This window comes from Nicotiana attenuata, unplaced genomic scaffold (assembly GCF_001879085.1).
Source record: "Nicotiana attenuata strain UT unplaced genomic scaffold, NIATTr2, whole genome shotgun sequence".
In the NCBI taxonomy this organism is placed as follows: Eukaryota; Viridiplantae; Streptophyta; class Magnoliopsida; order Solanales; family Solanaceae; genus Nicotiana; species Nicotiana attenuata.
In genome coordinates, this window is record NW_017670245.1 from 206,847 (window position 1) to 219,516 (window position 12,670).

General features: G+C 43.2%; 1 protein-coding gene across 1 annotated transcript in view; it reads right to left on the reverse strand.

Annotated features, from left to right (window-relative positions):
* Positions 1-12,670, reverse strand: part of LOC109236585 (FH protein interacting protein FIP2) — a 37,962-nt gene that overhangs the window by 3,589 nt on the left and 21,703 nt on the right. The window contains exons 8-9 of the mRNA XM_019402781.1: positions 10,910-10,968; positions 10,575-10,634 (exon numbers count right to left, since the gene is read on the reverse strand). Of these exons, the coding sequence (XP_019258326.1) occupies positions 10,575-10,634; positions 10,910-10,968 (119 nt within the window). The remainder of the gene's footprint in view (positions 1-10,574; positions 10,635-10,909; positions 10,969-12,670) is intronic.

The following is a 12,670-nucleotide window of genomic DNA, read 5'->3' on the forward strand; positions in this document are numbered from 1 at the left end:
TGATGATAGGCTATAATTGCGTATTTTAGTCGCTTATTACACTCTAATTTACTCCACTTTAATTGAGTTTGAGCTCAAATGATAGTGAATTGCACTTAGTACGTGTTTTATGCCTTGCAGGAAGTGATCCTGAGCTCAAAAGCTAATTTGGAGCTAAATTGATCAATTTGGAGCTTTGAAGTCTGAGTAAAAGCCCAATACGTTAAGCGGGGATCGTGTTCGGGAGTCGTGTACCAAGTCTGGATGTTAAAAGAGGACGAAATAAGTTTACTCTGAGAAAATTGCACTGCTGCGCCGCATGGGGCGCCGCAAGGCGCGGCGCAGCAGTGTAAAATGGTGCCTGACTTGAAAATATGAAGCTGCAGCTAAAATGCANACCAAACACGGGGGTAGATTTCTTAGCTATCAACAGTTTTCGTCTCTTCTTCTATGCTCTTTCGATTATAGTGCGAGCCCGTCATAGATGTAAGCTTACCATTTCACTTGATGTATGGTGGTCATCTTAAGAAATATTAAATCAGTTTGTTCTTCTCCAATTTTTATACTCAATATATCTTGATCTAGAGTTAATTATGTTTGGCTAAGATTTAGCTTCTATCTCTCTGTTGATTGATTTAACTAAAGGGTTTAACGATTTTTTGCTTAAACAATTCGGCGCCGTCTGTGAAGAATTTCTTAGCCAAATTTTTTAGTTTCCTTTAGATTTAGAACCAGCAAAATATCACTACCAGGATGTCGTGGCCTCACCGTCCCGACACTAACACCAACCCGAAAGAGCGGTAGGTAGGCCTTCTAGACGGCCGCACTAATCTAGGTCGGGCTGCTACATAAAATAGAAGTTATAACCAATGCATGTGCAAAACCCACGTGTCACCTAAAACGATGGGTTTAGCACGACATATGCACGTTTAAAGAAGGATCACGGTTGTCTGGCATGACTACAGCCCCATTTGACGTATCTACCTTATATATTAACCCGTATTCCCATCCCTAGAGAAGGGACAACAACCCGCTGAGCAGTCTTTCCAAAAAGCGGGCACATCCTGCCCTATTTTCACATTCCCACACACACTGGAAGGTCTATGAACGAAGTGTGACATGTTTTCCTCGGTGTTTGTGCAAATCGGACGAGATCAGACCGGAAGTCGATTTCAACGCTTCAGCAAGTGAGGTGAAGCCGATCTGTGAGGAGCCCAGACGCTGTCAACGACGAAGCCGAACACGGCCGCCAAATCTAAAATCACCATTCGAGCACCAAGCGGAGCAAGTAACCCTACAACATCGTTCTTCTTTCACTAACTTGTTGAGTCGAGGTAATAGAAAATTTCATTTTGATTTATCTTAACTCTTTTGATGGTTTAGACAGGAATGCGAGCGCTCGCATGGGCAAGCGAGCGAGGGACCACCGCCTCCAAAATACCCCGAGATGGTTCCGTAGCATACCGCTCCGCAAGTAATGACCAAGCAAAACCCCCCAAACCGCAGCATATCACGAATAATAGAAGTGGCTCGGTACATAGCAACTATAAACAAAAAAAAAACAAGTAACTCTCCAATAGAAGCGATATTAAGTAGACTGGGACTCACCCAGGAAGCGCACAGTATTCTCCAATGAAAAGCAAAATTAAGCAAACCGAGACTCACCCAGGGAACGCCCGGTAGTCTCCAAAAAAACAACAAAGTCGAGCACACCGGGGCTCACCCCGATGTATGCATAAACAGTACGACAACGCGTAAAGTTCTCCAAAATACACATAACAATGACACAACGGGTTTACATTTCGACACTTACTCGAAATAACAACCTTACGGCCAACGGCCATCGCCAAAAGAAGAATTCGACTTCGCTCGAATTATAACGGGTTAACATTTCGACACTTGCTCGAAATAACACCCCTACGGTCATCGCCAAAAGAAGAATTCGACTTCGCTCGAATTATAACGGGTTAACATTTCGACACTTGCTCGAAATAACACCCCTACGGCCAACGACCATTGCCGAAAGAAGAATTCGACTTCGCTCGAATTATAACGGGTTAATATTCCGACACTTGCTCCAAATAACACCACTATGGCCAACGGCCATCGCCAAAAGAAGAATTCGACTTCGCTCGAATTATAACGGGTTAACATTTCGACACTTGCTCGAAATAACACCCATACGACCAAAGGCCATCGCCAAAAGAAGAATTCGACTTCACTCGAATTATAAAAGGGTTAACATTTCGACACTTGCTCGAAATAACACCCCTACGGCCAACGGCCATCGCCAAAAGAAAAATTCGACTTCGCTCGAATTATAACGGGTTAACATTTCGACACTTGCTCGAAATAACACCCCTATGGCCAACGGCCATCGCCGAAAGAAGAATTCAACTTAGCTCGAATTATAACGGGTTAATATTCCGACACTTGCTCGAAATAACACCCCTACGGCCAACGGACATCGCTAAAAGAATTCGATTTCGTTCGAATTGCAACGGCCTACTATTTCAATCTTGCTCGGAATAACACCCTTACGACCATTGGCCATCGTCGAGTCAAATAGGTTACAATTCGATCTTGCTCGGATTAACACCTTTACCGCAACTGGCCATCGTCGAAACAAGTAGGTTACGATCCGACCTCGCTCGAAACGATACCTTTACGGCCACCGGCCACCGTCAAATAAAAGGAAAAGCTCGAAATCGTCCAAGTATAAGTCAGAGGTCAACTTCGCCCAAAATGGAGACTCCACATTCGAACTCGTTCAAATAAAGTCAGAAATGGACCTCACTCCAGACTACGAGTCCAAGCTCGACTCCACTCGAGTACACACAAAAAAAGTTGACTACGCCTGAGTCGATAAGTCTGAACTTAATCCCACTCGAATGTTCAAGTCGAAACTGACTTTATCCAAAAGGGCGGAACCGAGTTCAACCCTGTTTGAATCAAGGATGACTTGCCCAAAGCGACAAATCGGCGGACGTGAAGAACCGAAGGAACTTCATTCGGGCTCACACGACGAGACCCCATTCGATCCGGTCAAGGTCAAACTCCCTGAAAAAAAAATCAGCGACTCATCACAAAAAAAAAAATCTGAATGTCTGCGCCAAAACAAAAAGGATATAACAAGCAGGGGAAGGGAGAGGAAATCAACAGATATACAAAGATGAAGCAACTGTTTTATTTACATATACGTACACAACAGCCGCACCTTACAAAAGGTCGAAACTGGCCCTAAAAAAAAAGAGAAACGAAAATGAACAAAAAAAGAAAAGATTGTTGTAAAAGCTGCAGCAACTTGTCACTCGGTGTCATCACCGCCGTCCTCCCCATCATCGTCTTCAGGAAACTCGTCCTAAGCGTCAGCATCTTCGCCAACCTCCGGTGTCGCAGGGTCATAGCAGAAACACTGGCCGCCTCCCACAAACCCTTGTATATGTCTCGTTGGGCCACGGCATGGACCCAAAGCTCCTGCAAGTGGCGAGGAACGAAGGCAGAGGCGGATTCAACTTCAACCAACAACTACGCTCTCTCAGCCTCGAGCGCCACCACCCGGTCCCCTAGGCTCGAAGCCTCCCGATCAATCTCGCCAATGCGCTCCTCGAGCCGCGCCTGCCTCAGCGTGGCTGTGGCTCTCTCGGATTCCTGCTCAGAATGGAGGACGCGGATAGTGTCCTCTAACGCCGCCGCTCTTGCCAAAGCCGACGCCCGAGCATTCTCCAACTCGGCTACTTTTCTCTCTACCTCGGCTAACTTCCCCATCCACTCCGCATTCAAAGCTTCAACTCTGGCAGCGTTCTGGTCAAGTTCGGCTTGCAATGACTACACCTTCGCCTAAAGATGTTCGCATTCTGCGACGACCCCCTTTCCCAACTCATGTTCTTCGTCCTTGGCACGAAGCAGCTCCTCGAGCTCACTACACCTGCGAATGGACTGCATCTGCTCCTGATCCCTTTTCTCCAACTCCTCTCTGAGGGGCTGTGTGCCAGTACCCAGTGTTTTTGAGAGCGCGAAGAGCAAAAAAGCGACAAGGGCTCGCCTCGCTTCAAAAGCTAAGCACACGCTTTATTAAAGTGAAGCGCAATTCTTAAAAAACATAATGTAAAATTATAAATATCAAAAACTTCAATATAAATACTTAAAAGTATGTAATAGGTACCACCAAATCATCCACAAACCATAGGACAAGCAAAATCAAAGCTACTAAATTACTAGAATCAACATCTTATTCTTCTACTCTTCTTCTTCAAGATTGTCAAAATCTTGAATTCCTCTATTATCTTCATATTGCTCGTCATCTTCTTCTTCCCTCTCCTCTTCATGATCACTTTCATCTTCATCAATTAGGGATAGAGATCGACTTGTAATAGCCACACTTTTTCCCTTCCTAATAGAGCCTGAACTTAGAGTATATCTCCTTAAACCATAAGGATCCTCCACAACTCCACTACCAACCGCAACATCACCCCAAGTGAAATCGGAGTTGCCTTCAAATACTTCTTCATCTTCACAATTTTCGGGGACTCCGGTTAGCTACTCATTAGCCTCATCAATATTGTCCAAAAAAATTGGATCAATTATATTGCGGTGGTTGTAGCGACGCCTCAATGCTCTATTGTATTTTATAAACACTAGATTATGGAGGCGCTTCAAGGTTAGTCGATTCCTCTTCTTTGTATGAATCTGCAAAAAAGATGTGTCAACTAATTAGTAGGAGTTTGAACAATTGAGATATAATTTACTTTATCTCAAAACACAAAATAATTCTTTTTATTTCTCACGTGTTCAAAAACACTCCAGTTCCTTTCACATCTGGATGAGCTATAAGTTAAGCTTAGAACTTTGATGGCGAAAGTTTGTAACTCCGGAGTCTCTACACCATATTGGTCCGACCACTCAACTATAGAAGTCAAAAAAAATGTTCAAGAGTTAATAAGTATAGAAAATACATTGAAGTTAGAGCTACAAAATGTAGAAACACTTGGTCACCTGGCAACTTCGTCTTTCTTTGTTTAATAGCAAGTCGGAGCTTAAAAAGTCCTTCAGCTGCCTTGTAAGTAGCAAGCTGATCTACTATCTTTTCTTGCAAGTCTACATCTGGGGTCAACTTGATAACAACATGATGGAATCCTGTCCACACTTCTTTAGCCAACAAATTATTCTCATGTTGATCATAAAAGAGTGATGGGTTCAGAATAAGTCCAGCTGCATGCAAAGGTCTATGAAGTTGCTCATTCCATCTTGCATCAATGATCTGAAAGACCTTTGCATATTTCTGCTCATCACTGAATGATGCTTGAATAGCCTCTTTGCCCCTATCCATAGCTTCATAGAGGTAGCCCATTGGTGGTGTTTGCTCCCCATCCACCAAACGGAGTACTTTAACCAAAAAGAATAAGAAAGAATAATGCGTGCAACCTCTTTCCCCGCACTTTCCTTTGCAAATTTACTCTTGCTCCATTCCTCTGAAATGACCATCTTTCTCAATTTGTCTTTTTGCAAGTGGATACTATGCAAAGTCAAGAAAGCAGTGGCGAACCTTCTCTTGCCCGGTTTCACCAAATTTTTTTGCATGGTGAATCTTCTAATCATACTCAATAACAAGGGCCGCTGAGAAATATAAGAATGTACCCTAACGCCCTCGCCAAAAATTGTAGAGAAGGGTTTTTCCTTGAAAATGTCCCCAAACATCAAGTTGATACAATGAGCCGCACATGGAGTCCAATAGACATTCTTGTACGCTCCTTCCGTCATGCCACCCGCTTTCACATTTTCACTTGCATTATCAGTGACCACTTCAACAACTTTGCTTGGACCAATCTTTCCGATGGTGTTCTGAAACAAGGTGAACATTTTGATGTGGTCAGTGGATGAGTCGCTAGCATCAATGGACTCAAGAAACAAACTTCCCCGGGGAGAATTCACCAACACATTAATAATCATTTTTCCCGTTCTTGTCGTCCACTTATCCATCATAATGGAGCAGCCATACTTGTTCCACATAACTTTATGCTCCTCAACAATTTTATTAGTCTCCTCCACTTTCTTATTTAGATAAGGACCTCTTATTTCATGATAAGTGGGAGGCTTCATTCCAGGTCTGTATTGACCAACAACCTCAATGAAGTCTCCAAAAGTGTCATAGTTGACACAATTGAAGGGGAGCCCAGCATCATAGACCCATCGTGCAAAAGCTCTAACTGCACGATCCCTCAAAATGTCTTTAGCAATTTTTTGTACATCTTTTCCATCGCCCTCTACTTCCGGCTTCTTTGGGAAGTAGCAATCTATAGGACCTTTAGTCGATGATCCATGGCTTGACCCATCTTTTCCCCCTTTTGTTGGAAGTGACAATTCTTCAATATCATCATCATCATCATCAAGATTGGTCACCATTGGTTGATGACTCATTTGGTTTTTTTGCTCCTTCTCCTCAACAAAATTCTTTATTTCTTCCCTCACCCCCGGTGGACATTTCGAACAACTTGTGACGTTTCTATCGCCACCAATTAGATGGTATTTGAAGCGATAAATTTCACCCGTTGTAATCTTGTTGCAAAACTTGCATACAACATTTGTATTCTTCTCATCAACTCTCTCGCCATATCGCCAAGCCGGGTCTTTCTCTTTCGAACTTTGAGACATTTTAATATCCCTATTAAGATATAAGAAAAAACATAATCAATAAATTGAAAATACATATAATATATATATATATATATATATATATATATAATAATTATTATATAAACTGAAATATACATTTAAAAAATCACATAAACTGAAAATATAACATATATAATAATTAATTTTGATTACTGAAATATACACTAAAAAAATCAAATAAACTGAAAACTATAAAATATATAAATTATAAATAATGACAGAAAGAAGTAAAAAAGAGAAGACAGAACTCAGAAGAAGAAAGAAGGAAGAAAGAAGACTAGAACTCCAGGGAGTCAGTGACGAATCAAAAGAAGCAGAAAATAGAACAAGAATGAAGAAAGAAAGAAAAAAGAAAAAAATGAGAAGAAAGGAGAAGAAAATTTACCTGGACTGGTTGACTGGAGCTGTGGACTGTTGTTGGTCTGCTACGAATGAAGAAGAGAAAAGAAAGCAGAAACTTTCTGTCCCAAAACCGTAATTTTTTCGATGAAGAAGAGGGAAAATCGCAGCAATTGGCTTCTGTTATGTCGTGCAGCAATTAGGGGTTTGTATAAATTAAAAACAGACACAATCTTTTTTTTTTAAAAGGCCCAACTGCGATTTTAGAACAAAAGCCATCGATTCGTCGCTTCGCTCGCCTCGTCGATTTTTCCTCTGAAGTGTGCGCTTCAACTGTTCGCGTCGCCTTAGGCACAGAAAAGTGATGCTCTGTCGCTTCGCGCTTTAAGCGATAAAGCGCGCGCTTTTCCAAACACTGCCAGTACCCGCCCTGAGTCGCTCATGTATCTCACAGCATCTATTGCGATACCACCGATACTTTTTGAGCATCGTCAGAAAAACCTTAGCCCGAGTCTCGGCCCTTCGAGCACTCTCGACCTCCAGAATGTAAGACTAAAAACAAAAAGAAGATAGCTGATAAGGACCGAGATCAAAAGAAAAAACAAAAACAACAACAACAAACAAACAAAGAGAAACATACAAAGAGGGACTTACCCTTAGGCCCATTGCGGCCACTTCACGTGACAGTTCGGCGTCACTGACGTCCTGAAGAGCCCCGCTTGCGGCCGAGCATAGAAGATCAAACTGCGGTACAAAATCCACCGCGTCACGTAGAAGGTTGAGGTCCGACGGAATCTCGAGTATCCGAGAAGGACCTCCCGCTTTTACCACAATTCGGGTAAGGCCCTCCTCGAACATCCTAACGTCATCAGGATCGAGGTCGGATTCAGAGTCATAATCATCGACCACGACGCTTTTACCCTCTCTTCGGCCGAAGAAGAAGCGCGGTTCGGTCGGGATTTCGAAGGGCCGCCCCGAACTGTTATGGCGGCCTCGGGACTCCGTCTCTCCACCAGATCAACCTGTTGATTGCTCACAACAGGCGTAGCCTCTACGACCAAGTTGATATCACCGCCAACTTCGGGCGTTGTCAAGGAAATGCCGCCCCCCGACGATGTTTCGTTTTGAGGCGCCACTTCCAAGACCACTTGTCGTCTCTTGAATGGGGCCTCTCCACTTCCAACACGGGAATACTCGCCCGTCGAGTGGACGGCAAAAACCGGAGTCCCGAGTTGAAGATCCCCGCGCACGCGGCTCCGACCGCATGTGCAGGTTGGGTAGAAGCCCTCGGCGCAGACCGGGCAGGGGGCGCCGGTCAACGAAATGCGAGTGGAAGAGCCTTCGTCCTTCGTGTTCTCCCTGCCAACAAAGAAAAACGGTTATATAACGACAAGATCGAACCATAAAGCAAAGAAAGCGAGTCGACTCACCAGTGAGAGGCTTACGCCCATATTTCTCGTGGAATGACGTCCATTCACGAATGCCCCTAGTATGGGGAAGAATTGCGTTCACCCACTCACGGATATGGTCAACTGGTGGGGGAGGTAATCTCTCGGCTACAAAAGCGAAAACAAGTCAGCAATGTCACCCAAAGAAGAACGATCGACAACCGCCTTGAGAGGAATCGCAAAATAAACAAAGGAAAACTTACGAGCGAAGTTCCACGTCTCAGGAAACCGTGTCGGGTCCGCCACAAGATGCTTTGTCTGCACATAAAAATAGTTTTCCCAGAAACGGCAATTAGCCTTATCATCCATCTTCACCACTAAACTCTTGGTTCCTCGATGGCGCATGTGGATCATCATGCCCCGAAGGGGCAAAAATATGAAGCATGTGCCCCAAAGTAATCCCTCGACCGGCGAGCTCCGCATACTCGATGAGCATGAGGAAGAGCTTGTATGCGTACGGTGAGAGCTGAGCCGGGCACACCTCGTAGAAGCGGCAGAAGTCTATCACTAGAGAGAGGAGAGGAAGCGTATATCGGACAACAAAAGGATACGCATGAAATGCGTAGTACCCCGGGCGATTCAAATGTACAATGTCCGCCCCCGTCGCCGGAATCATGTCGATATGATTTGGGATTCCCCACTTAGCCTTAAGCGCCATAATCGCCGCCTCATCCATGGTGGAAGAGACAGGTTTCGGTTAATCTCCGGCAGGGCTGTTAAAGTCGGTCCATAATTTCCCCGGACAGGGCAGTATCTCAGCCATAGTCGAAAATCCCTCATCTTCCGTCACCTCCATTTCCTCTCCAAGAAGGCGCACATCACTTCCCGGCACCGGAGCTTCGACGAATTTGTCAGTCTGGGAAGAGGTACCAGCCATTTATCTAGTTCGATCGGAATAAACTAGAATGATGAAGAAATAGAGAGGGTGGTCACGTCAAATTCTGACAAAAATAGAAATGTGAAAGATTGAAGAAGGTGGAAGTTTGCAAAATTTCTCAGGTAAGTCGAAAAGCGTAACGATCGAATGTTGGTTTCCCCCTATATATAGGAACACAAACGCCCTGAGCGGGAAACCCGAGAGCCGCCAACAAGCTGAAAGGGCACAAGAAACGGTGCGGTGGTGGGAAACGTGCGTCATAATGACACATAACGGGCATTCATGACACCCTGAATCGACGTGACAATGCATCTAACGGACGTGACGGTCCGATAAAATCCTTAAAACATCACATCGCCACCTCGCCATAAGGACCCCGTCCTCGTATAATAATCAGATTTCTCCTAAATCCTTGAACACACAGGGTCCGCCCATTGAGCTCGCCCCAAAAGACGACCCCAACGGGCGGAGGGACTAACCATATGGGTCAAAATCTGACTACCATATGGTTATCATTAAAAGAGACAGTAACAGGTCGCCCACGCTATGGTCGTGCCCACGAGGTGTAATGGCGACGGGCACCACGGTTCCTGCCAGGGTCGAGCTGTTAGAAAGCTTATATCGCAGGACACACGTAATGTTTTGGGCGAGTGATAAAGAACTCAGTCATGAGAAAGCACGCCGGACAAAAACCGTTGGATAAAAGGGAAAATTGTTAGTATATATAGATAGGCAGGAGATCATAACGGGGGATCCAGATATGGCTATCACATTAATAGTCATCGTTACGGAACCAACAGGGGGAGATTTCTTAGCTATCAACAGTCTTCTTCTCTTCTTCTATGCTCTTACGATTATAGTGTGAGTCCGTCATAGATGTAAGCTTACCATTTCACTTGATGTATGGTGGTCATCTTAAGAAATATTAAATCAGTTTGTTCTTCTCCAATTTTTATACTCAATATATCTTGATCTAGAGTTAATTATGTTTGGCTAAGATTTACCATCTATCTCCCTGTTAGTGGATTTAACTAAAGGGTTAAACGATTTTTTGGTTAAACAGAAAGGTCACTTATTCCTATTTCAAGAAGATGTGGTCCAAGCAGGAAGCAAAAAGCCAAAAACCTACATGGAGTACTCTACAATCCTTTTTAAAGATCAGTTTGTAGTATTTTAGCAAAAATGGAATGAAATCTAGTCGGGTTGAGTGAACTTCTAGTGAAGTATAAGCAAAAGATATTTTAAAAGTCATCTTTTACCTTCAGATTGGCGCCTTCAAGATTAGCTCCTTCGAGATTGGCATTGGTAAGATCAGCCGTCTGAGAGTTTGAGAATAAATAGTAATTTATCATGTTCACACAAGCCCCAGAATAAAAATGCTGAACAGTGTTGTAAAACTCAGGTGAGAGCATATAAACAAAGGATAAGAATCTAGGCCTCTCATTGCAAATCTTATGTTCACTCAGTTTCTACCATCAAAGTTGAATAAGAACTATATTTAAAATGAATCAGAGGCGGGCTCTAATAGAATATCTTGCTCAAGAAAAGATGTAAAAAAGGGTGGGATTAAGAGGATGCAGCAAAAGAATTTAACCTGTAGGTGAGCTGAACGAAGATCCGCCCCACAAAAGCTACAGCCTATTAGACAGGCATCTGTATTTAAATAAACGAGGATTATCATAATAATTAAAATGACGGACAGAAGGACAATATTAAGAAAGAACATATATTCTTGATCACAAGCAGACTGTTCATGCTTTACATGTGAAAAGAGAACAGCCTGCTAAATCATCAGGAAATATTTCAGATAAAAATATATGCCAATTTCATACATAGTTTAACAGTATTATACAGGGAAATGATCTTATTTCTTTTGCTTTGTTGATCAAGCATAGAAAAATTAGGTCTGGGTCCTATTAGTGGCAAAAATTTTATTCAATTTTTCAAATCTGTCTTTATCCAAGACAATGAAGTAACTTGGCATTGCTCTGGCTAAATTCAAAAGAATGAGTCAATTTGGCATTCCTCTCGATAAATTGAAAAAATGATTTTCATGTTTTCTTTTTCGTATATGGACACAACATAATACTTCGATGTAAATTACTGCTAGAGCTAACATAGAAACAAAATTTCCTAATTTAAACATCCAAGAGAATCATTGACTAGCTTTCTTTTTTTGGTTGCCCACCTGATGTCCGGTACCGGCACTGGAGCCCGAATATATCCGGATTCGCACGGGGTAGGATCCCATTTGGGGGGAAGCGTTCCCTACCAAGGATTTTTCCATACCCAGGGCTCGAACTCGAGACCTCTGGTTAAGGGAGGAGCAGCTCCATCCGCTTTCGAAGTACAGAAGAAGACAGCAAACAAATTTAATAAAAGCAAGATCATCTGTAACAGCAGCAAGCCAACACTGAAATTCTCCAAATGATTAAAGTTGAGGACATTAAGGCGTAGTCGAGTGATTGATTAAAGTCGAGGACAATCATCAATGAGATATAAGATTTACAGCAAGTTTGTAGGTAGAATTACCCATAAGTGATAGTTGGGAGTTAGCAGCTCCCTTAAAATCCACAAACTATTTCTAAGGTCAGACTTCAGTTCTAGTGAATGGTAGCCCGTGTGGTTTCTTTGGCAGCTTAAGCGACTTGAGCCACTGGGACCCATTATACCCCATGCTTTTCATTCTGGTTATGGAAGCGTGGAGTAGAACGATGGATAAAGTAGTGGTAGGTGGTTACTTGAGAGACTTTTCTGCAGCGATCGGGGGGCTACGTACGGTGAGGGTTTCACATCTCTAGTCCGCTGACGACACTTTAGTTTTCTGTGATGCATACATGGATGAACCACTGGATTATCTTAGACAACTTCTTATAAGGTTCCACCAGTGTCAGCCCTCAAGATCAAACACAGGAAGTAAGACCATTCCCGAGGATGAAGCGAACAATATTGAAAATCTAACACAAGTGCTCAATTGCAGCATTGGAGCTCTGCTAACTACTCATCTCCGGTTACCCTTAGGTGCTTTCAATAAGGACCAAGCAGTGTGGAATCCAGTGATTGAGAGAATTGAAAAGAGTCTAGCATTATGACAAAAGAAGTGTCACTTCCTTTTGGATGTGGACTTTGGAGGATAATTATGAAAGGATGAGAAGACTTCTTCAGCAACATAACCTTCAAGGTGATGAAATTGGGTCCTGTGGATGGAATGAAATAGGAGAGTTCTCGAGGAGATGGAGAGTGCCTATGTACATTTGAGGAATAGCCTCTCATTTTTAGTTTCTTTTTGGTGCATCCATGAGGTTCCAGTTTGTCTAGAAGATTGGGTTTCGCTCCTAGAGCATCACACTTTGAT